This window comes from Natrix helvetica, assembly GCF_964273705.1.
Source record: "Natrix helvetica genome assembly, chromosome: Z".
Lineage (NCBI taxonomy): Eukaryota > Metazoa > Chordata > Lepidosauria > Squamata > Natricidae > Natrix > Natrix helvetica.
The window spans coordinates 89,400,381-89,426,238 of NC_138554.1; the positions used below are offsets into that span (position 1 = coordinate 89,400,381).

A 25,858-nucleotide genomic window follows, 5' to 3' on the forward strand; every position below is an offset into this window, starting at 1 on the left:
AGCCAGTTTCGAATCCATCTGGTGGTGATGCTGTCTAACCCACATTCTTCTACTTTATCTAGTAGTAGATTATGGTCTACCTTATCAAAAGCTTTACTGAAGTCCAAGTAAACTATATCGACGGCATTCCTCTGGTCCACTAATTTTGTCACATATGATCCACCATAGATCTTCCTTCTCTAAAACTGGCTTGTTCACCTTTGATTATCCCCCCTGAAATTAGCCAATCCTGAAGTTTATAGTTTAGGTGTTTGGCATGCAATTTACTAATAACACTCAGAAGACTAATGGGTCTATAATTGCCTGGGTCATTTCTATTACCTTTTTAATAAATTGGTATGATAATTGCTACTCTCCAATCTCTTGGCATATGGCCTGTTTTATCTATAAATGTAAACAGAGATGCTAAAAGTGGAGCCCACCAACTGGCGTTCTTTTTGATTATTTCTGGCAGGACATTATCAGCACCGGGTGCCTTATTAGCCTTTAGGCCTCTGATCTATCGGGATATCTCTTCTGGTGTAGCAGGGGGCCAGTAAGGAATTTGGTCCAAACTAGTTTGGCTCTCCTTGGTTACATAGTCAGGGTCTGTATAAAGCTCCCTAAAATATTCTTCCCAGGCATGAATCGGCACCTGATTAGCTGGGGGTATGGGAGGTTTCCCCAATCCTCTGATGATGTAACAAAAAAGGGATGTGTTTTTTGTCCTGACTGCTGTAATTAGTCTATGCCAAGACTCCTTCAGAGCTGCACTTTTCTTTTCTTTTAGAAGGTTCTTATATTGTGCTTTCAGTTGCTTTAAGTGAGTATGATCCTCGAAAGGGGCATTTTTACTTTTCTTGTACTCCATATTATATATCCTTTTAGTTGCACGCAATCTCTATCGAACCATTTTTTATTCTTTGAAACTGGCCTTTTGGAATGAGCTAGTGATCTGTTACTGAGAACCGAATTCAAATTTAAAATAAAGGTTTCAAACCCCTCTAAGTACACACTTATTCCTTAGTAGAGATGTACGTAGCTCTATGGTTTCAGAGGCTAACATCCATTTGGTAACTTCCTTAGCATTTTTCTCATTCCATTTAAGTTTTACCTGGGTATTTTGAGTCTAACCTGGATAGGTAGGCTGCGCCTGCCCTTAGAGATTTCTGGTGCAATGTGAGAGTAAGGAGTATTGTATTATGATCGCTTTCCAGTCGCGAATCTACCTCCATCTTCTGTAAGAACTCCAGGAGATCATATGATATTATCCAGTAATCAACTGTGGATTTTCTTCCTGCTCCCCGATAAGTATATTCTGCTGGATAGTCGCCCCATGTGGACTCATTAAGGATACAAAGATCCAAATGTACAGTCATTTGTCTTACACACAAACCTGCCCTATTAGCTTTAGGGTCTTTAAATTGTCTGGAATGCAAGGATTCTCCCGTTACATTTTCATCATAGTGGATCTTGAATTGATTAAATAATGCTTGATCATTCGGTCCTATTCTAGCATTTAAGTCCACCCCCTATAATTATTGCAGCTTTGGGGTATTTGTCTGAACAGCCAAGAATAAAATCTTCTATGCTGTCCCAAATCTTGTTAATCACATTATTCTTATTAAGTGGAGGAATATAGATATTAAAAAGCAAAATCTCTACCTGTTTAAATAAGAGTAATGTAGTTACAATCCATGGCTGGAAAGGTGGCAGTGGTACACATTTAAATTGCAAAGATGTATTAACTAATGTTACAATACCCCTTTAGCTCTCCTCACTACCTTGCTTGGGACAGCTGGGTTTGAGTTAACCCAATAACCATCTAACTGAATCTCTGTGGAGGCCCAGGTAAGAAGAGGATGTCAAATTGTGATATATAGTCAAAAAAGAGTTGGTCTTTTGAGGGAACAGACCAACCTGCTATATTCCAGGTTATAAGGGAAAGTGGGTCATCTTTTGCAGCTCATCAGGAATCTTGATTTATACAAAGAGAAGTTGTCTGGTTGTTGCCATGGATTGAGGTTATCGCACACAAAATTGACCTTTTTAAAAGTAGGGAGATCCCGTCTAAGTCCTGTGTAGACTCTTGAGGAACTTGTTCAGGGTAAGAGGTTTTAGCATCAGCTAACAGAGCTTGCCATTCCTATGCCTCTTCTCTGGGTGTAGGACAAGGTGTTATTAGGTCATATGTCATTCTTTGAGGTGGTGGCTCAGACGTGGGTCAACTCAGTTTCTTGGTTTGGTGCTGAAGGTGTCATGGGATATTCACACAGGGATGAAAGCATCTCCATCTCTACTGGGACCTCTAATGGCCCCTTTGGGTCTTGGCTTCTATTTTCCATGATCTTGTATTCATGCAATTTTTGTCCTCTGGGGGAGAAGTGAGAGACTCAATTATTGGGGAAACCAGATCTATAAGCGGCTCTGCTGTGTCCATTGTGACGAATAAGGATTTCTTTAAATTTTCTAACTTGTATAATATATTGTCTTGTTCTTTCCTTGGGAGAGCGCCAAAAGCATTAATGAGACCAGCTTCTGTGCTGTTAGGTATCTCTTCACCAGACAAGGCTGGTTGACTCCCACTGTCTTTCCCTTTCCCAAGGTTGAAAATGAGGAGGAGGCAGCCACCTTGTGAACTCATATATTAGCAATTAACGGAGTAACCCTTTCCTCACCAAAGACTCTGATGGGAAAGATTTGAAAGTAGGCTAAATGTGCCTTCATCTTGAATAGCATCTGTGGTATGGTGGGCTGTTTGAAAGACAGGAGAATCCACTTCCAATTTGGTGCCTCAGGGAGCCACTTCACAGCAGAGATCAATCAGCCCCCTGTGGCAGTGAAGAAGCTGGCTTAGGGAATTTAGTATTGCACTTCTGGAATTCCAACGTCCATAATTAAGTCTGTTCATATGGATTCTAAAAGCAATCTGTTGGGTTTATAGTGAGTGATGTGATTGTTGTGATGGGGGGGGGGGATCCTGACTTCTTTATTAATACCTTTCCCTCTCCTTGCCTTGTCTGGGGAGGGACTGTTTTTCTGAGAGGACTGCCACTTTTTATCCAACTCTTTAACTGTTTCTCTGGCTCTTTGCTCTTTTTCCTCTTTCTTATCCTGCGTATGGGAATTAACCAAGTCTTCTGTAAGAACTTAAGTGGGGGTACCTGGGGCCCGATATGGTACTTGAAGAAAAATAGCTAAATCTTTTTTCAATGTCTACATCATGTTGGATGGCAATTGTTTGAATATTGAAACCAAAGTTTGCGCTGTGAGAAGGCATTTGCCATAAACTCATTTGAATTTTCCCAAGATAAACTCTCCGTACTCTGAATTATCTGGTTGGTGGTCTTTGAATTATCTGGTTGGTGGAATCAGTCTCCATATAGGAAGTAATTGGACTAGTTCTTCGTGAGAAAAACTGGCTTTCAGATTGCCCCCCCCCCCCGCCAGATCGGGAAAGTCTAGTAAATGCTGTTTTGCCACATCTTTTTGCAGGTCCCGTTCTAATTGCTCCAGATTGTTGGGAATGGGGGGGAGGTTAGTTTTACTTATGGATCTCTTGCCAACAAAGAGCTCCTCAATTCTTGATTGTTTTGCTGTTTTCACTGGAGAGATACCGGGCTGGTGCCATGGCATTTCTTTCTTTTTCCCGTGCTTTTTTAATTCTCGGCAGCAACAAAAGTTTTTGTTTGTATTATGTTCCATGCTGTTATCTCCACCAAAAAATGTTAAATAAAAAAGGATCCAATGGGAGTACTAAAAATTGATAAAATAAAATAAAACCAGGAGGCACTACTGCAAACACGCTCCAGCTGCACCGGTTGCAGCACTCCCCTCTTGCAACTCCACACATCTTGTTTGCATTGTCAACATTCTTGTTGGTCAGTAGGCATATGATTGGAATTGATTCAATTTAAAATGTGCAGAATTTTAAGAGGCCCTACTTCAGATTCCAACTGTTAAAACACTCCAACTATAGGGATCCAGAAAAAGAGCCTTCTCTGCTGCAGCACTCGCTTTAGAACATTTTAGCCTCTAAAGATCTGTCCACTTCCTATCTTCTCATAAGTGCCTGAAGAGCTGGCGACCTGGCTCTGCTGTTGGTCTGACCAAATGTGGGATTCCACACTAGAGGTGAGGTGGCTGCTAAATTGATGACAGATACCTCCCCACCTTGGCTTCTGCTCTCCACCCATCCATCTTTTGGTTATAAACATAACCTAATTAAGCCTATGAAGCTAAGAGCTGGGACACACACAGAAATGATTAACATATTTTTCAGACTCCAAGATGCACCTAGATTTAGAGCAAGAAAACTAGAAAAAAAAAAGTTTTTGGCTTCTGTGTGTTGCATTTTCACCCTTCCCAACCCCCAAAAGCACTTTGCAGGCCAAAAACAGGCCATTTTTGGCCTCCCGAATGCTCTGTGCATCCTGTTTTTGCCAAATATGCACCTATTTTTAGCTTGCAATGTGTTGCTGAGGGCAAAAATACGATGCACGGAAGGTTAGGGAACCCAAAAGCAGGCCAATTTTTGGCAAGAACAGGCCCTGCGGAGCACTGCAGAGTGCTTTTGGGGGCTGGGAAGGGCAAAAATGGGGTTCATTGAGGGTATGGGAAGCCTAAAACATGCAGAGCACTGCAGAGTGCTTCTGGGGGTCAGGGAGGGTGAAAACACAACACACGGAAGGTTCGGAAGCCTAAAAATGGACCCATTTTTGGCAAAAACAGGCAGTGCAGAGCACTGCATAGTGCCTGTGTGGGCTGGGGAGGGCAAAAATGCGCAGAAGGTTTGGGAGCCCCTAAACAGGCCCATATTCAGTCTATAAGAAGCATCGAAATTTTCACCCACTTTTAGGGGGAGTGGATAGTGTGTCTTATACTCCAAAAAATATGGTAGATTTATTTGGCCCTGGGGATTTCAAAGGCCATAGTCCTGGGCCTGGCATGGTGGAAAAAATAGATCCGATCTGTCAGTTGGGATAGAAACAAATGGCAGATGCAAAGGAAAATAGCCAACTGGTGAGTGTTAGGGAAAGTGCTAAGAAGCTGCCATGTGCCTGCAGATAAGCAAAAGCGGAATCTTACAATAGAGGGAAGTGGTAGCTTAGAACTGCTGTTTCCTAAGGAATATCATAATCTGGCCAAGGTCATTGGCGAGAAGGAATCCAACACTTCCATCTCCCCCCATCGATTGTGTGATTGAGATTGTGCCTGGGGCTAAACTGTATTTGAAGACAGCTAGGGAGATGAAAGATCTCCACATTCATAGACAAACATTTAACCTGGGACTTTATTCAACTGGCTAAGTTCTGGTGGCAACCCGTTTTTCAAAGAAAATAGGTCCCTTAGGCTGTGCATCAACTATAGCATCCCCTCCACTTGGGCCCCGGCTAAGCTCTTGGTACAGCACATTTACCGATTGCATGGCATTTCAAAACAGAAATTCAGATTGGGGGGTGCAATTCACTTCAAAATTTTGGCACAAATTCCAGAAGTTAGACTCTTCCCAGGTAGAAGCTCTGCCCATCATCTTCAGACAAATGGCGCTTGAACATACAAATGCAGTCTTGGAACAGTATCTTCGATGCTATGTGACTTATCAGCAAAACAATTGGGCTGAGTTCTTGCCTTTTGTTGAGATGGCCTAAACAACTGTGTGCACAGTAGTATCAGATTTACTCCCTTTAGAGTGGCCACCGGTGCAGAATTTGTGCCAAGAGTGTCCTTCATCAACTTTATTGGCTGAGTACTCTGAAAGCCATGTAGCTCGTAGTGCGCAAAGCATTAGAAGTAGCAGGAGAAACACAAGAGGCAGGCTCATGAGAGCATCTCAGAGACAGTTTAGTTGATGACGTATACCTGTCCATGAAGTTCTTGCAGTTGGGCCAACCCTGCAAGAAGTTGGGCTCCAGGTAAATAGGGCCCTCCGTTATCATCCGGATCATAAATCCAGTGATGGTGGAATTGAAGTTATGCAAAAACTTTAGGTGTATTCACCCAGTGTTTCATTGTAGTTTGCTAAAGCCCTTAGTTCCCTGCCGAGCCAGCCATTAAGCTGCTCAACCTCCCCCCCACCCCGGCCCCATCAATAGAAAAGCACTTCAAGGTCAAGATCTTTGACTCTTTATACCGCAAGGGGAAGTTGCAGTATTTAATCTTATGGAAGGGGTTTCCCTTGGCAGAGGCAGAGTGGGTGACAGTGAGGAATGTCTATGCCCCTAGGCTTATTCAGAGGCTCCACACCAGGTACCCAGACCGATCCCAAAACTGTATTTGTGTAAAAAGAATATAGTGTAGAAATAATGTGTTTCTTTGTAGGTTTAATCATCTTTCTGGAGTCAGCATGTCATGGTTGACTCACTACACAGCACTGCTGACAATCAGACAACAGTAATGGGAAGGGAGAGAGAAGGCATTGGAATGTAAGGTGTGGGAGGAAAATCTGGAATGCAAGTGTGCCATCTGGAAGACTGAGGCAAGCCCACATCCCAAGGTCATCACCTGGGAATGTCCGAGGCAGACAGGCTGCTTCCAAAATAAAGCAAGTGCAACTAATTGGTGGATACTTGACAATGAGAAGTCCAGGGAGGAAGTTTTCCTGTGCTGTTTGTGTATGAAAATATCAGAGCTGGCTTTTCTACTTCTGTATCCATATGGCTTTTCAGTAAAGTTATACCCTTGGAGAAAAATGTCCCAGGAATTTCTTTTGCTGTTTAATGTAGTGAGATGGTTGACAGCACCACAAAGATGACTTTGGGGGAAACTAAGTAGAAATGACAATTATATTAACAAAATCAGGATTTAAACCTTGGAAACAGCAAGTATGAGAAAGAAGCTCAGACTGACACTATCCATCAGACTTTAAGGAGGAGAGAAATAAGAAATTAGTGATGGATTTACATTTCTATTGTGTATACCAGGCGCATTTTTGACCCCCTGAACCATCTGCGTGTCACATTTTCACACTCCCCGGTCCCCAAAAGCACTCTGCAGTGCTCCATGTGTCCCATTTTGCCAAAACCAGGCCTGTTTTGACCACTTAAACCATCTGCATGTTGCATTTTCACTCTTCCAGGCTTCCAGAAACACTCTACAATGCTCTAAACATCCCATTTTGTTTTGCCAAAAAATGGGTCTGTTTTTGGCCTGCAAAGTGCTTTTGGGGGCCAGGGAAGGGAAAATGGGATGCATGGAGGCCAAAATCCTTTTTCTTGTTTTCGTCCTCTAAATCTAGGTGCGTTTTATAATCTGAAAAATATGGTAATTGGTATCTATCAATCTCAAATGATTTATAAATCATCTCTAAAACTCTACAATGCCACTGATTGAAAGTTAGATACAGGTTATTGAAATATGAGATAATGAAGAACCTTTCTAAAGCTGACTTTCCTGTTAAAAAAAATCACTCCAAAACCATAATACAATACAATTAAATAAGGCAGAAAGAATTCCAGAACAAAACACAGGGATCTGCAAGATTCTCTAACCTTACTTAAGTAATGATCCCGCCATCTGAAAAACATTAGGTAAAAATGGAACTTATAGGAAAGAATGAAATGGAAGCTATTGGTTTCTAAAAGAAACATTGATCCTTGTCTCATGTTTGTCAAAAAGGAAAAAGCTAGATTTTTGGAAAAATATTTTTAAGAACAGATGAATTGAAAATGGAATATTTCAAACTATATGGTTACTATGTCTGGCAGACATTAGACACATTTTGAATTCTAAAATTAGAGTATAGGAATTATTGTCAAGCAAGAAAGTAGCATGAGATAATCTAGGAATGCTTTGCAAGTGATTCAAGATCTGAATGACTTGCCATCACTGAAAGAAGAATGAATTCTACTTTATATCAGAGAATTTTAATCCATCCATCAATTAAAACTGGAGCACAAGCAGATTGTGCAGCAAGACAATGATTTCTAATATACAATTAAGTTTACAAGAAAAAAGTTGGAGAATAAAATCAGTATTTTGGAATAGCTATTATTATCTCATCCCAGAAATATTGTGGCATGCCCTGAAACAAGTTCATGCTAGAAAACCCTTTGCTTTGCTGAAGTAGTTTATTATGGACAAATGGACCAGAAATCCTATATACAACGAGGGACTGGTTATCTACTGCAGGAAGCATTTCCTTATTTAGTTGCAGTTACTACAGTTAACACTGACGAAACCACTTAATTACAATAATCTAAGAGTCAATACTTTTTCACATTGGCACATCACATGCCAGATGATTTGGTTCAACAAATCAATGAGATAAGAAAAAAACCTGGAGATTGGTTCAAATTCCTATTTATCAGCAAGGGACCTGTATAAAATTCCAAAGATATTCAGTGGTAAAGACAGAATTCAGAAGATCTGGAAGGAAGTAAATACTTTTTGACAACTGAGACTATATGGCATATCCCAGCACATTTTCAAGTATAGTGCTGCTGGCACATCTCTTAAAATCAAAATCAAAATGTGCCTTTCTCATCAGAAAAAGATTAGCCCAAGCAAAGATTTATGGACTAATCAAGAAAAGTTAGAAATAGAACAAAACTGAACAAGAACAGCTGGAAAAATAGTGGTCCCATTATTTTTCACCTATTATGTTGACTTATTAAAATCCTAACATAAAAGTACCAGAAAAAAAGGGAAAAACAAACATGAAAGATTGCAGAATATTTCAGCAACTGTTGAAAAATTAGAGTATAGATTTATTTTATTCATTTTTTAAGTATACTCTTGTACTTCTTTTAATAGGTGAGTGAGTAAAATAGTTAAAATCAGTAATTCAGTCTGTTATTGCCCAATGAATTCTGAACTCAGATTAAACATCTAAAAATACCACAAGGGAACTTGAGGCATATTATACTGAGTAGGTAACCAGAATACTTCATTAGAGTTTTTAAATACAATACAAATATGATAGGAGAAATCTAGTCTATATCAGTGTATACTTTATAGGATAAGGGATAAATTTCATTAGTATTAAAAGCAGACTGTAAATAGTGTAAAACATGTTCCAGTTTGTCCCAAAATATTAAATTTGTATCTAATTATAATGTAGCATTAGCACACTAAATTAGCTTATGTTTATGGAAGAAATTATAGCAAGAGAAAATGTGTAAGCAAGTCATAATCAAATTGACAATTCCCAATGTAGAAAGGACAATATTTGCCAGAAATAGTTTTGAATGAATGGTGGTTCAGGTCCTTAACACAGCAACTTTTTGAAGCCACAAGGTAGTAAATAAAAAATAGCAGCCAGCCATTTAACACAAAAACTTGATTTAACTTTATTTATCCCTATAATCAACAATGGATTTGCATTGAGTTGTAAAGCAACAAAATAATATAATCTCAGTGACAAAGGGTCAGAAATCCAGATTTTGTGAAAATGTTACTACTGCATTATTGATTATAACCTCTTTAATCCAAAAGGAAAAAAAATAAATAAAAATTATACATCTGTAATGTCAGCAGTAACTTTCTCACTGATCAAATTATATTTTTGGGAAGGTACATACTGTTCTGCTTTACACCAACAAAGATGGCATAAGCTGTTTTTTTGTTATCAAAATTATATCCTGTGGCTGTCAATTAATCCTATTCATATACATTTTAAATAAAATAACAAATAATGTTCAAGTTTGTATAATTGGAAATTGAACATGTTCAGTCTCCATTTATGATTTAGTGCACTTGATAAAATCTTTTTCATAAACTATAAAAGATAGCGCATATGCAAAGCAGAAGTTCCATGAACTGAAGCACTAAATAAAAATATGGAGAAAAACTTAGTTATTTCCAGAAACCCAACCCCACGAAAAAGACAGGTAAGCAGGCAGACTTATAAACCTTTTGCCTGTAAATAGATGCAGGAAACAAGTTTGGATACTTGTCAATTTTTCTCCTAATAGGCCAAAATATTGTATAATATAAATTTCTGGTTAAACAAGGAGGTTTTGAGAACACCAGATGCTGTGGTGCTCAATAGCATTCATTACTGTCATGTCAGATATAAGGTTCAAATGTAGCCCTTGTATTTATCTTTTCTATGAAAGATCTACCACATACCCTTGAAGGGAAGCAAGACCACGTCTTTTCAAAATAAACAGCCTCATCCAAGCACATAATCTGTGCCATGATTAGTGAAATTGCAGTTATATATATAGTCCTGAACACAACATACTGCTACAATGAGCGTTGTCTCATAAAATAAATATCTCAAAGCTGTTCCACTGGCTGAAATGTCAAAATACCCACACTGTTGCAAGCATCACAATTAGGATAGCCAATTCACATTTTATCATTCTAGTTGAGATATTGCTGTTCAACAGAAGATTTAAAAAACTGACAAGTATGCATGTGCCAAGGACCGAATTAAAGGGCTCTTTGGTGCAATCGGTTTAAATTCAATTAATATGAAGGATAATATGTACCCATTTTTTTAAAAATCTGCTGTTAAGACCTGGACAGCAGTCCTGTCTTGCTCCACAATACAAATCTAAAACAGCTGTTCTCAATAAGCCAAAATTTAAGTCAGACATTGCCTGAAAGTTTTGTACAATAATCTGGACCAAAGATGGTTCTGTACCCTCATGTTGCTGTGAAACATGACTTGAGCTAAAGGCAAAGACTGGTTATCTCAAGGACAACTGCTTCAATATTAGCAATCAGTACAATGTTTTTAAACTGTCTTCCTGTTGGGTCTCTTGCCTTTCTTTAAAATTAGTTTATTCTTAATGTAGCCACGCTTCCTTTTGGCAGTCTAAAAAGAAAAACAGAATAGTGTATTAGTTATTTATAATGCTCTAGTGACAATGCTCATGTTTTTGTATTCCTCAAGAATCCTTAATTATTATGTTTTAAGTCAAGGTTAGAAAGGTAGGAACTAGCATATGCAGGTACTTTGGGATGTGATCTTTCCAATACTGACATGTAGCATGTTCCCCAAATCCGTCACCACAAATTTGGGTTATTTTCTTGTAGCAAGGAAAAATATTTGATGCTGTTTGTTTTCTGCTAATGCCACTGTAACTCCTTAGCATTCAATACAAGAAGTATTATTCCAAAAACTGCACTAATAAACCTCTAATTTCTTTAAGAGAGTTTTGGTATATATATGTATATGTGTCTGTGTATACACACAAAATCAGAATTGCTGCTTGAATATTTATAGTAATTACTTTCTTATAAAAAAAAAATCAGGTAAAACTTTTCTGTTTGAAGAGAATTTTATTTTCATTCCTGAAGACTTGATTGTCCAATAGACTAGATGACCACACAATAATGGTGAAAAAATGTATTCAAATGAAATGATTTTAAAACAGGAAAAAGCCAGACACTTGAGCTGTCAACAAGTTCAGGTTTAATTATTTTACAAAATAAGTCAATCTGAAATGTTTTAAGCATCATTTTTCAGAAAGACATTTTCACATTTACTAAATGAACCAACATAATAACTGGAATACTATTAATGTATTTTAGATAAGTCAATTTTATTACACTTCGCTGGGATTTTGGGGGCACAGTCTGCCTATGAGCACAAATGATAAATACAATCCTACATGCTTTATTAATCAAATGTTAACCATTATTATTCTGGCTGTTCTTTTATTGGAAACAAAAGTGTCCATTTATGTGGCTAATAGAAAGACATAAAGCATATCTGGTAAAACTAGCATAGTATTAAAAATTTCCTTTGAAAATTTCACTAAGAACCCACCTTTTTTGACAAATACTTCTGTTTTGGTAAAATGTTGGTTAGCCTAGGCTTATGGTCCAGTATTTCTCTGTTGTCTAACTTTTTCACTTTATATATTCTAACAAGCCAGTGCTCTGAAGTAAAGGCTTCTTCCAAATGTTTAAACTTAATGTCCTTGTTGCCAATTTCAGCATTGCGGGTTCGATCAAATCCTGGGGGAGTCCGAAAATCCAGCTACAAAATTAATGCAACTCATTAGTTTGCAGGTATATTAAATTCTAGACAAACTATGAAGGTATAGACATTACCTTGAAAACATGGGTAACAGATTTGAAAATGTTATTTATAATTTGAAACAAATCATGATGAAAGAGGCCTTACTTTTACTCCACATATGTAGAAGTCCATCATTAAACTATATAAATTAAATGTGAAATAAGCAAGCAGTTTCAGTACAGAAAAGGACAAAATATCAAGAATTTCAACAGAATCTCTTCCCTCTTAAAAAGATCTTGATTTTCTATTTCAAATTTGGCAAAAAAAAACATCATAAAGCATTTTATTTCAAGAAGAATGTTTTTGAAATAAAATTAAATGCTGTCCCTTTAAAAGATTCTAGTGAGAGTTAAATGCCATTATGACTACCTTTTAACTAGTCTCTATTTGCTATATCTCAGTTGACGAGGAAATATAAAGGCACGGTGGAATTTTGAAACCAATTTAACCTCAAATTTTGAGAGGTAAAAACCAAACTTTGAATTGAGTTCAATAACAAAATGGTAACTAGTAAAGTTGGTAAATGATATTTTGGTAGAGATAAAGGATACAGTTGGTAAAAAATATTTTGTGTCCCTACTTGCTTATCCATCATTACAAGAAATAATTTCCTTTCTTTTCCTTTTTAGAATTAAAAAAAAACTACCTCACTTTTATCATATTATAGAAAGGCTTAATAATGATGATTTTATATAATCACAATAACTGTCAAATGTATTGTCAGGAATACACATAGAAATGTAAAGAAGCATTACTACTATTAAGGTACACCAAAACACCATAGGACTAACCTGCATTTCTCCAAATCTGTAATATGACATTTTATACATAAGACAGTTCAGCAAGGTTGGAGATCCTGCTTTATCAACTCTAAACTCTCCTTGTGGAGTGAAATAGTCACTTTCCTTTAAGAAAAAGAAGGAAATGAAGAAGTCAGATTAGAAAAACAGGATAAAACAGAATTAAAAATACAATAATCAGTTATTGTAAATAAATAATTGCTAAAAATCCAGAGTAATTCAGAGTAGTTCTAATTTTTTCCATAGAGATTGTGTTTTTATTCTAAGAAGCATACAATGGTGAGGAATGTAGATGTAGTTTTTTCACTTAAAACCATAATGGAGCTGTCCACCACAGTCTTAAGTCATGGCAATCATAAATCAAATCACTCATGTGACCAACTTGATTTTATGACTTTATCCCCATTGGTCATTAAATGAATGCAGTGGTTGTTAAAAGAACCAATTGTTCGTTATGAACCAAAAACCAGAAGTAAATACCAATTTTTGGTAAAGATATCATAAGACATGATCATATTGCTCCTTGGACACTGCAAAGGACCATAAATGTGGCTGCTTGCTGAGCATCTAACATATGGTCACAAACTGAATCATAAATACTCCCAGAGAAGCCTGTTGCAACTTTGAAAATTTGCTAAGTGACAGATTGTCAATCAAAGATGATATGTATAGTGCTTCAAGAATTCTTATAAAAAGATAGTGGGCAATTCAAGTGTAAAAATGATTTGATTACTAATTCATTTTTAAATATTCATTTCATAATTACTTGTTTTCCTTTTTGTCTTGTTGCTAAGATTAAGTGACAATGTGCTTCCATTTCATTGTCACTTTTGGTTATATTGTATCAAAACATCAAATATGACAAATACACAGTAACAACTACTTAATATGCTAATTGATTAGGACACTATGTAATTATAGCCAGTGTATATAGAAATATCCATAGAAATATCAAACAAATTTGGGATAATTTTTTTTACAGAAAGATGAAAGCATTACACACAAGATCTTGTCAGATTAAACAAAAAGCTAAGGCAGGAATACTGAATGTGCACATTTTAAAAGCTGTTTCGACTTACCCTAATATCTTTAGGATGTTCTCCTTCTGCTATCCTTACCATCCACAAAAATTTGTTGATGTCATCACCAGAATATCCAATTACACCTCCAAAGATTATTAAGACATAATCCACATCTAGACTTTTCATGATCTCATAGGCTGCCGTCTCATTTGATGACATAGCTTTTCCTACCTAGAATATTTTTTTAAAAAAATAAATATATTCTCCTTAAATTTACCTTAACTCTAGGTATTTTGAATTTGGTTAAGTCCGCATGTTTTTTAAATAAACCATTCTAATATCTTCAACTTTAATAGACAGAGTTTAAACCTGTGAATTTGAAATTTAACAACTTGAGTTTCAATTCCAAAGTTGCATATAAATATGTACATCAGAAAAAGTACATGTATAGGTAGTTCTGGAGTTACCTCAGCAATTTGGGGCCAGATTGTCATTGCTAAGTGATGCAGTCATATCATGCAATGTCACATGACTGCATCACTTAGCAATGGCAATCCAATCATGGTTGTCATTGCAATTTAAGGTGTGAAGTTTAAGCATGACTGGTGAGTTCTAGGTAAGGAGTGCAGAAGTGCCACATGGAGATAGGGAAGAACTAGCTCAGGTGATGAGGAGGTTGGAAGAGATAGTGCTGTGATGTGAGTGCAGGAGGCCAGGGAAGGTGTGTGCAAATAGCATCAAGAAGGCATGGCTAGCAGTTGCCTAGTACAGGTGAAATTTGAAAAATTAGAATATAGTGCAAAAGTCCATTTATTTCAGTAATGCAACGTAAAAGTGAAACTAATATATGAGATAAGACTCATTACATGCAAAGCAAGATAGTTCAAGCCATGATTTGTCATAATTGTGATGATTATGGCATACAGCTCATGAAAACCCCAAATCCACAATTTCAGAAAATTAGAATATTACATGCCATCACTAAAACAAGGATTGTACATAGAACAATATCGGACCTCTGAAAAGTTTAAGCATGCATATGTACTCAGCACTTGGTTTGGACCCCTTTTGCAGCAATTACTGCCTCAATGCAGCGTGGCATGGAAGCTATCAGCCTATGGCACTGCTGAGGTGTTATGGAAGACCAGGATGCTTCAATAGTGGCCTTCAGCTCTTCTGCATTGTTCGGTCTCGTGTCTCTCATCTTTCTCTTGGCAATGCTCCATAGATTCTCTATGGGGTTCAGGTCAGGCGAGTTTGCTGGCCAATCAAGCATAGTAATCCCACAGTCACTGAACCAGGTCTTGGTGCTTTTGGCAGTGTGGGAGCTGGAAAATGAAGTCAGCATCCCCATAAACTTATCTGCGGAAGGAAGCACGAAGTGCTCCAAAATCTCCTGGTAGACGGCTGCATTGACCCTGGTCTTAATGAAGCACAGTGGTCCAAAGTCCTGTTGCTCCTTGGTCCAAAGTCCTCTTTTCTGATGAGAGCAACTCTTGCATCTCATTTGGAAACCAAGGACCCAGAGTATGGAGGAAGAATGAAGAGGCACAGTAATCCCAAGGTCATTGAACCAGGTTTGGTGCTTTTGGCAAAAGTTGCTCTCATCAGAAAAGAGGTCTTTGGACCACTGTGCTTCATTAAGACCAGGGTCAACGCAGCTGTCTACCAGGAGATTTTGGAGCACTTCATGCTTCCTTCCGCAGACACGTTTATGGGGATGCCGACTTCATTTTCCAGCTGCCCACACTGCCAAAAGCACCAAAATCCTTGACTTATGACTATTAAAGGGGAAGCTGTCAGTGGCAAGTCACTGGAATAAGTCTCCCCCACCTTCTTCTGTGCACATACCACACCAGTCATTGACATCACTCCCAACATGGGGTGCATTTTCTTGAATTTGTGTCACATCCCTGCATTTCTCCCCCACTCACGTTGGACTCTCATACATCTGACCTTCATCTCTCATGCACCCTTTATGACCTGTGCCTATTGTGCACCCCCTTATTACATTCCCAATCCTTATTGCACTTGTTGTACTCTCCCTTGCTGTATCTCCCCTGTGCCCCTTCCACTATCCTTTACCCAGTAGCAGGGACTTATCTGTCTGCTGGCCTGGAACTTACATCTTCTTATCAGATGCAAGTCATGTCATTGCAGTTATCAGTATAATGTAACTTCAGCATGTTTCTGAACTATTTTTAAAATTAGAGTATTCTTGTTACTAATATTTAAAAAAATCTAGCAAAAGTACAAAACTGTTATAAGTTTGAAGTACCATAATAAAGCTGATATTACATTTTGAGCTAGTCCAACTATTATAATAAAGCAGGATCAGTTCAGGGATTCACTTTTGGTAAGGATCATGATGATGATTTTCTTGTTAAAAACAAGAAAACAGTTAAGGAAACAATTGATCTATTGCTGGGAGAAAGTGTTAAGAAGGTGACAAGCAACAGGGAGAAAGCAGAACTACTTAACTCGTTTTTTTGCATCTGTCCTTATACAAAGGGAAAAAAACAGTCCAATCTATCAAAAAGAGTACCACGAAAAGCAGATTAGGAACACAAAATAGGAAAGAAAATGGTAAGTGAACACCTGTCTACCCTAGGTGAGTTCAAATCACCAGGACCAGATGGATTACACCCCAAGGTTCTGAAGGAACTGGCAGATGTGATCTCAGAACCAATGAACTATAACTTTCAAAGATCCTGGAGCACCAGGGAACTGCCAGAGAACTGGAAAATGTAGCTGATGTAGTTCCCATATTCAAAAAAAGGAAAAATATAGATCCAGGAAACTACAAACCCATCAATACCAGGGAAGATTCTGGAAAAGATAATCAAGCAACGAATCAGTGAACACCTAGAACAAACAAAGTAATAACCAAAAACCAACATGGGTTTGTCAAAAACAGATGGTCAATTTGCTAAGTGTATCTAGTCATATCTTGACACAGATCATGCCAGACTAATCTTATTGCATTCTTTGACAAAGTGACAAAACTGGAGGACCAAAGGAATGTTGTCGATATAATTTACTTGGACTTCAGTAAAGCATTTGACAAAGTAGACCATAACCTACTACTTATAAAATAGAAAAATGTGCGTTAGACAACATCACCACCAGATGGATTTATAACTGGCTGACCAACCACACTCAACGTGTGTGCAAGTACACGGAGGAAGATATGCAGTGGGGTACCCCAGGGCTCTGTTTTAGGCCCACTACTCTTCAACATATTCATCAATGATTTGAACGAGGGGATACATGGGGAACTTATCAAATTTGCAGACAACATCAAGCTAGCAGGAATAGCCAATACTCTGGAAGATAGGCTTAAGATACAAAAGGATCTTGACTGACTTGAACATTGGGCGCTATCTAGCAAAATGAAAATGAATGGTGAAAAAAGTAGGGTTCTACATTTAGGCAAGAAAAACAAAATGCACAGGTAAAGTATATGTGATACTTTGCTCAATAAGGGTGACTGTAAGAGGGATCTTGTAAGAGGGACAACCATTTAAATATGAACCAGCACTGTGCTGCAGCTGCCAAAAAACCCAATACAATTCTAGTTTGCATAAACAGAGATATAGAATCAAGATCACGTGAAGTATTAATGCCACCTTATATTGCCTTGGTAAAGCCACACTTGGAGTACTGCATCCGATTTTGGTCACCACAATGTAAAAAAGATGTAGAGATTCTAGAAAGAGTGCAGAGAAGAGCAACAAAGATGATTAGGGGACTCGAGGATAAAACATATAAAGAATGGTTGCTGGAACTGGGTATGTGTAGTCCAATGAAAAGAAGGACTAGGGGTGACATGATAGCAGTGTTCTAATATCAGCGGTTGCCACAAAGAAGAGGGAATCAGACTATTCTCCAAGGCACCTGAGGGTAGAACAAGCAGCAATGGGTGGAAACTAATCAAGGAGAGAAGCATCTTAGAACTGAGGAGAAATTTAATGACAGTTAGAACAATTGATCAGTGGAACAACTTGCTTCCAGAAGTTGTAAATGCTCCAACACTGGAAGTTTTTAAGAAGAGATTAGATAATCATTTGTCTGAAGTGGTGTAAGGTTTCCTGCCTAAGCATGGGGTTGGACTAAAAGACCTCCAAGATCCCTTCCAATTCTGTTATTCTATTTTCTATTTTTTTTTTGGATGATGATGATTTACAAAATATATTATTAAGGTTACCAGCATTTTAACCCTCTCATGTTTAACCTTTGTTGCAGATTTAAAAACAAAAAGATTCTTAGGAGCTGCAAGCAACACATATTGAAGACTGCAAGTGCAAATGGCTTACAGGATGTCCTCTTGGTGAATGAACAAGTTATATAACCAGCCTCATAAAAATGAATTTTCTCCATCTCCTATCTAAAATTCAATTTTAATATTGGAGTATGTTATTTTATTGGGAGAAAAATAAACTCAGCTGAGATTTGTGAGGCAAAAAACATTACTATTTGGATAAATAACCAGTTATTATTTGCTAGCTTCATTTGGGTTGCCTTGTAAAGTTCACGTGCAAGAAAACATGCTGTTTAAAATAGCAATAACATTTAAAAAAATTAGATACAGATACTGAAATCAGTCTACATATATAAATATATTTTCTTCATAAAACTTGAAAATTATATTAGATGTGAACTAAATCCCATAAAACCCCCACTGTAATCTTGGCACATTCCTGTTTTATAATCTTTTTTTAGAATTAAGCTTTGATGATCATAACTGAATATAATGTTCAATATATTACAATGTAACCAATACATACAGTGACAGCTGTGATCAATAATCACTACATACCAGGGCTATGTGGCTGTTATTCCAAGTGTTATTATCAACTAGAGTAGTTCGATTTGCCATTCCAGCTATTTGATAGCCATAATCCCACCAAGACATTACTCTTGCATGCTCATCTGTATTTTGTCTTAGCCAGTAATATGCCTCCCTAAAGTCATCCAAAATGTTCCTTGTACTATTAGAAAAATAAAAATTAAGATTGTGTCAAAATAATTGCTACGTATTAGCAATATTTAATTACAATGTATCATAAATAATGGATAAATAAAAACAGTAAATCTTACCCATCATGATTGTAAGAGGCTAAGACAACACTTGGACTGGAATAGGCATTGCTGGTTACCCATGTACAGTGAACAGCAAACATCATCAATAGCATTAGCATTAACATTGTGACAATACTCTTTATATTGGGTCCAAGACCTTCTTCAATTTTTTCTTGCTCAGATATATGTTTCCTCACTTTACCTGCCTGAGCAAAGAAAACAAATCAAACCTTTCCTTTTAATCTATCAGATTTCAGAGTTTAAATATCCCGTTTTTAGTAATGAAAATCTCATCATTTCTGATTTTAAAAAGCACTTTAAAAATTGAAATATTTCAAGTGAAAAGAGTTTTCAAAATGGAATGTATGAAGGGATACTAATAGTCTAAATCTACCCTCATTTAATATATTCAACCATGTCTTAGACATTAAAATGATATAATAATAATGAAAGAAAAAAAATTAAGAGTTTGATGAAGTATGCAGAAATCATAAACAATAGGAAGTCCCCAATCTACTGGGCTGTGGCCTGTTTGAAACCGTGGCGCTTCATGTGCGAGTGCAAGGGCTCTCTGTTCAAGTGCCCTCCATTCACATGTGAGTGCAAGGGCTTGCTGCTCCATTTCCGTGAGGAAGGCACACGCGTGCTCACTGCTCACACCAATGAAACTGTGTGTGCACACATGTCTGCCACTCCACTGCCTCCCCAACTCCCCCCCCCCCGCAGCAGGCTGCCAAGGTGAAAATGTTGATTTTCAGCTGATAAACGACAGCTGATAAACATTATTTCCACATATGATTTTCATCTACTTTAAATATATCTGTTTAAATTAATTTAGATTGATATCAATCTTTTCAAGGCTCACCTTATCATAAAGGTTTCCTGGATTTCTTTTATCATCTTCATCACTACTATCTTCTACTGGAGGATTTTCTCTCTTCATATCATCACCCAAATAATGTTCAAAAACATTTGAGAAAGCAATAGCTGACAACATACAAACCACTGGAGTCAAAGTTAGCATCAGGCGAACCATCACTCCAGCAAAATAAACAGCACTGATTGCATACAAAGCCACTGCAAAGAGAACCAGACATTCAGTTTTAATATTAGGTTCCTCACAGATGCAATTTTTCAAGTGCATTATAAACTTGAATTAAAGCTTGAATGTTTATTTCCCGGAAGTCCATATGAATAAAACTCTATCATCCTTTGAATATCATCCTTAAAAAGAAGGGGCTATTTAATGATTGCTAATTTCTTGCCGCAGCTCATGCCCACCTAAAAGCCTGAAAGTATGCAAATGCAACTAAATTAATAGGTACTACTTTGGTGGGTGACAATGTTGGCTCCCTCAGCCAAGAAATTGAAACGAGCACTGTGCCTAGAGTCGGACACAACTGACAGGGAAACCTTTACCTTTTTAGTAAGTAGCTTTTGCTCTAGTGGTCAGCTTTTGTAATCATATCAGCCTCAACATTTTCAATATGTTCTTATGTTTTGACTGGTGTAATTTTTGCTGAATCCAACATTACATACAGTGAATTCAGAAAGTATTCAGACCCCCTTCACTTTTGTCAATTTTGATATGCTGATCGAGTTTCTAGAGTTGTTCAAAAAACTGAAATACTACATTGGCATAAGTATTCAGACCATTTGCAACAACACTTGAAATTTAGCTCAGGTGCCTTCCATTTCTCTTGACTGCTGCTGACATGTTCCTACACCTTGATTGAGATCTACCTATGGTAAATTATATTGATTGGATGATTTGGAAATGAATGCATAATTTATTTATTTATTTGTCAAACATGTATAAGATAACAAGTATAAGTATGAACATAAACATGAACAAAGGAAGTAAATACAGATAAATGGAGACAATAAGACAGGGACAGTAGGCACGTTGGTGTGCTTATGCACGCCCCCTGGATAATGTAGCAGAGCAAAAGCCATGACGTCAAAGGAACTACCTGCAGAGCTCAGGGACAGGATTATTGCAAGGCACAGATCTGGGGAAAGCTACAATAAGATTTCTGCTGCACTGAAAGTTCCTAAGAGCACAGTGGTCTCCATAATTCTCAAATGGAAGAAGTTTGGCACAACCAAGACTCGTCCAAGACCTGGATGCCCAGTCAAACTGAGCAACTGGGGGAGAAGGGCTTCAGTAAGAGAGGTGACCAAGAATCTAACGACCACTCTGACTGAGCTCCAGAGATCCTATGTGGAAATGGGACAGAATTCCAGAAGGACAAACATCACTGCAGCCCTCCACTGATATGGGCTTTATGACAGAGTAGCTAGATGGAAGCTCTCCTCTGTGGAAAATACATGAAAGCCTACTTGGAGTTTGCAGAAAAGCACCTGAAAGACTCTCAGGCTGTAAGGAACAAGATTCTCTGGTCTGATGAAACCAAGATTGAATTGTTTGGCCTCAATTCTAAACATTATGTTTGGAGGAAACCAGGCACCATCATCATTTGCTCAATATTATACCAACAGTGAAGCATAGTGGCAACATTATGCTGTGAGGGTGTTTTTCAGCAGCAGGCACTGGGAGACTGGTCAGGGTTGAGGGAAAGCTGAATGGAACAAAGTTCAGAAATATCTTCAGTGAAAACCTGTTCCACAGCGTTCAGGACCCCAGACTAGGCTGAAGGTTCACTTTCCAACACATACAATCAGGACAACACAGGTATGGCTTAGGGACAACTCTCTGAATGTCATAGAGTGATCTACCCAGAGTCCTGACTTGAACTCTACTGAACATCTCTGGAGGGACCTGAAAATGACTGTACACTATTGATTGCCATCCAACCTGACTAAGCTTGAGAGGATTTGCAAGGAAGAATGGCATAAAATTCCCCAATTCGAGTGTGCAAAGCTTGTCGCGTCATACCCCAAAAGACTTGAGGCTGTAATTGATGCCAAAGGAGCTTCAACAAAGTACTGAGTGAAAGGTCTGAATACTTCTGCCAAAGCTTTAAAAATTTTTTTTACAAACATTTCTAAAATTCAGTTTTCACTTTGTTACTACGGAGTATTGAATATAGATTAATGAGAAAAAAATGAATTTCAACAACTGCAGCATACCAAAATTGACAAAAATGAAGGGGGTCTTAATACTTCCTGAATGCACTATAAATATCATAAGTAAATAAATAAAATATGAATAAATTAAACAAACATATAATTGGGGCCTAAGTCAATGAAACACTGGAGACAAAAAGGGGTCTATCCTTCCTGTCCTGCATGTTCTCAATATTCTCAAGCCATTTTGAAAACGTTACAATAGGAAGATAAAACTTTGAGGACAAATAACTGAAAAATATATCAAATTTATCCCCACAATGGATTAGTCTGGCCTGGATATCAGTCTAATATGCCAAACAAATTTAGGAATTTACAAGAATTGTTTCTTGCCCAGCAAAAATGGATCTGGGACTGTGCCTGCTAATAGGAGATACCTGCTATAATTATTTCACTATTTACTGAATAGTATTTTGAGCATCATAAACTTCTAGGTAATGCAATAAAATACAAAAACACATTTTTTTCACAACAGTGCAGAACGGAAAGAAATAAAATTAGAGGATGTGAGAGGGCAGGCTGCCTAAGATTACCTAGCACTTGGGTTGATGATGGTAGGGCTGGCTGTGGGCACCAACAATGAAAGAATGAGCCCTCTTCCTCCTTAGAGGAAGGCTAGGGAAATGAGGATGATTTTTTTCTCATGGTCTATAATTCCCTTGGTTTTCCCTCCCTCCCCCAACAAAGTGGCAGGCAGTTCTGTGGGTCAGCCAAGGAGAAGGAGGAGGTAGCTTTATTGGGGCTTTCCTGAAGATAGCGAGGAGAGGATAAACAGCACAAGCCTATATGACTCAGCAGGTTATGGATTTTCTAATATAAAAATAAAAGTATAAAATGACATTAATCATAAAGAAAATTAATGAATCTAATTAAAATGCATTAAATATCATGTTATGTTCTAATAAACATAACAAGAATTCTAGCAATTCAAAGTAGTTTCATTTTGAAAAGTTCTTACCAAAGACTCTTTCATCATTGATATTTTTAATGCAGAACCACAGGCCTGCTGGGAAAGTACAGACGAGAATATGTAGATCAAAAAAGAAGGAAACCCAAGTTGTAGGCTGATGCTCCGATACTGAGGCAATGATCGGGATGTGAATTTTTGCATACCTTTTAAAAAAGAATCAAATTCAACAATATGTCCTACATATTATTTCAGTTAAATTACAGAAATTGAGAAAAAGTGGTTCTCAAACTTCCTTTGGCTCCTTGAATGATATGATCAAATGTACCAATTTATTCAAAGAATGAAAAAAATGGCCTGTCATAAATATCAAAGTATTCTTTTGCATCTTAAAAATCATACTAACAAGGTAAGACATATTCATATTCTATTCAATGAAATAATGCTACCTTCTCCTTTAAAGTGTGTATGTAATGAATCACAAAAAGAAGAAAATATAGAACAGTAAGTATAAATTCAATATTAATCATGAATAAATTATAGAAGATGAATCCAAATATGAAATATAAGAAACTAAAATAAAAACCATTTTTTAAAAGTAAAAGTTCTTGTACTGTAATATTAAAAAATTCTATTGACACTAATGGAAATTTTAAAGTATTTTAGTGTAAACAATAAAAGCTGTTATTTATGCTTTATATTTTTTTTCTTGCTGGGAGAGAGATGGAGTGGTGTTTGGTGGCTAACTGTTTTCCATTAACAGGTCAAAGATTATGTAATTTTACCTTATATTCATACCTACCCAGTATCCCACAATGAGTAGAATCTGCCACTCCATGGTGCAATGTAACCTGAAAATATATATTACGGTAACTTAGCAGCTACCGTGCATGTATACATTCATTTTCAAACCTTCAAAACAAACTGTTCTCTCAATCTATATTAAAGAAATATTTGTCTCCAACTTTACTTTTAAACTAATTCCCTTAGTCCCAACTGTAAAGTAAATTGTTCCTTCTTTGTGTATTGATACTTATTTTTACTGACTGTCTGTACCATTTTAGTTGCACAACAAACCACAGAGGTCTCTAACAAAGATAGAACTTCCCTTTAGTTCCAGATTCTTTAATGGTCTCAAGCAGGGATTAAAAAAAGATCAGAATGGAAACTTTAAAGTGTGCATTTCTGTTCTACTTGAACCTTTGATTCCAATTCTTTAAAACATTTTAACATTCTTCTTCTATGCAATAAAATGTATGTTTCTTATGAAACATCTACTAACAATTCCAAAGATACTACATTATCTGAAATTATTATTTTATGAACAGAGGCAGACATAAAATACAGTTTTGACTCCAGACTAGATATAGTTTGGCAGAAATGAAACATTAGCATTTATGTTAATTCTGGACAGAACAAAATCTTGGCAGAGTTAATAGGGCAAGTCTTATTCATACCATCCCTACATTTCCCCGCATACGTTGCCAGTATAACATATCCACTGGCTGAACTGCTCTCCACACTCCCAATGTCTTTTTTCCCCACTTTTCACCAACATTTCAGCACAATGTATCATAAATCTGACTGCCCTCACCTTCCCAGCACCTTCATTCTCTCCCCATGGCATAGGCTTGCCCAGAGCCATTTGTCATAAGCTGTTGATGCCCTTGCCTTTTCTCTTGCTACCCATAACCAATTTTACTCATCCATGTTATTCCCTGCACAGAAAGAAAAAATATCCCAAAACAAGTGTATTGTATCTGGGCACAGACTCCCAAACTAGCTGCTCTATGCATGGAAAAATTAATATGAGGAACATTTGCAGATCTCTACCCAATAATTATTTTGAGCTGTCAGAAAGTTTTCTATGACAACAGGAAATATTTATTGGATACCACTTACCTGTATATGTTAAATAGATAACGCTCAGGAATACAATTCCAGCAGCCAAAGATATACCTAAGAAGAATAATGTCTGAAATTCTTGCTTTGTTAGTCTGTCTCTCATATACTGCAGGAAAGCATAGGCTTGCAGAAGAGCAAATACACCTATTAAAATGCAAAGAAACAGTTGTGTTTTGTTTAACGAACAGTCCTTGCTCTAAACAAATGCTAATCTTAAGCAATTTTGCTCATATTATGCATGTTTCTTTTACTGATTTTATGTATTTACATGGATTTCTATATATGTTGCTATATGTATGACCATTGTATTTTAAGATGTTCTTATTTTGCTAAGGTACATATGTTCATTACCTGTAATATTCTTTTATTTTTTCTGCAACTCTTATTCCCCCCCTCCCGATGTTCATTTTTAAAAATTACTCACTGAAATAATTAAAATGTCAATTCATTTTTATTTTTATCCTTAATTTTATTTTTTTCAACTACTTATTTCTATGAAACAAGTTGAACTGAATTACAATAATGATAAAACATCAAATTCTGACACATTTCTATCATATTAGAACACAGGGGTTAAACTTTCAGCGGCACATTGCCGTCATGTGACATATTGCAATGTTTTTCCCTTCGTGGAGCTGGGGTAGGCAGGGCCTATGCGTGATGCATCCAGCCTGGGAGCCACACCCCTGTATTAGAACATATAATCTTTCTTGTAAAAACCGGCTCTAACCTGATTGTTTTGATATTACCCCATTTTTGTAACTTTTCCTATTTTACAATATCTTATTCAGATGTGATTATCATATCAGTACAGAATATTTCAAATAAAGCCTCATCATAGATTTATACAAATCCAGTGTACATTGACAAAGTTATTTTCAATCTCCTTAATGATAGGCACAATAGACACAAGGTATGCTTATAATAGTCCTCAAGTTTACATTTTCATTCAGCTAAAATGTATCAACATTCTTTCCTGATCAATCTTGTCAGCTGAGAACCCTTTAATATATATGTGAAGATTTGGGGTTTCTTTTTTGGATCACTGCATATCATTTTATACTTACGCTGAAGTGCATTTTGTCATTCTAAGATC

The 25,858-nt window shown here is 37.0% G+C and overlaps 1 protein-coding gene across 1 annotated transcript in view; it reads right to left on the bottom strand.

The window, feature by feature from the left end:
- Positions 1-9,244: 9,244 nt before the first annotated feature.
- Positions 9,245-25,858, bottom strand: part of STT3B (STT3 oligosaccharyltransferase complex catalytic subunit B) — a 59,265-nt gene continuing 42,651 nt past the window's right edge. Inside the window, exons 7-16 of the mRNA XM_081971299.1 lie at positions 24,760-24,906; positions 23,660-23,708; positions 22,909-23,063; positions 19,726-19,937; positions 18,879-19,066; positions 18,598-18,769; positions 13,836-14,009; positions 12,748-12,861; positions 11,702-11,914; positions 9,245-10,744 (exon numbers count right to left, since the gene is read on the bottom strand). Of these exons, the coding sequence (XP_081827425.1) occupies positions 10,664-10,744; positions 11,702-11,914; positions 12,748-12,861; positions 13,836-14,009; positions 18,598-18,769; positions 18,879-19,066; positions 19,726-19,937; positions 22,909-23,063; positions 23,660-23,708; positions 24,760-24,906 (1,505 nt within the window). The 3' untranslated portion in view covers positions 9,245-10,663. The remainder of the gene's footprint in view (positions 10,745-11,701; positions 11,915-12,747; positions 12,862-13,835; positions 14,010-18,597; positions 18,770-18,878; positions 19,067-19,725; positions 19,938-22,908; positions 23,064-23,659; positions 23,709-24,759; positions 24,907-25,858) is intronic.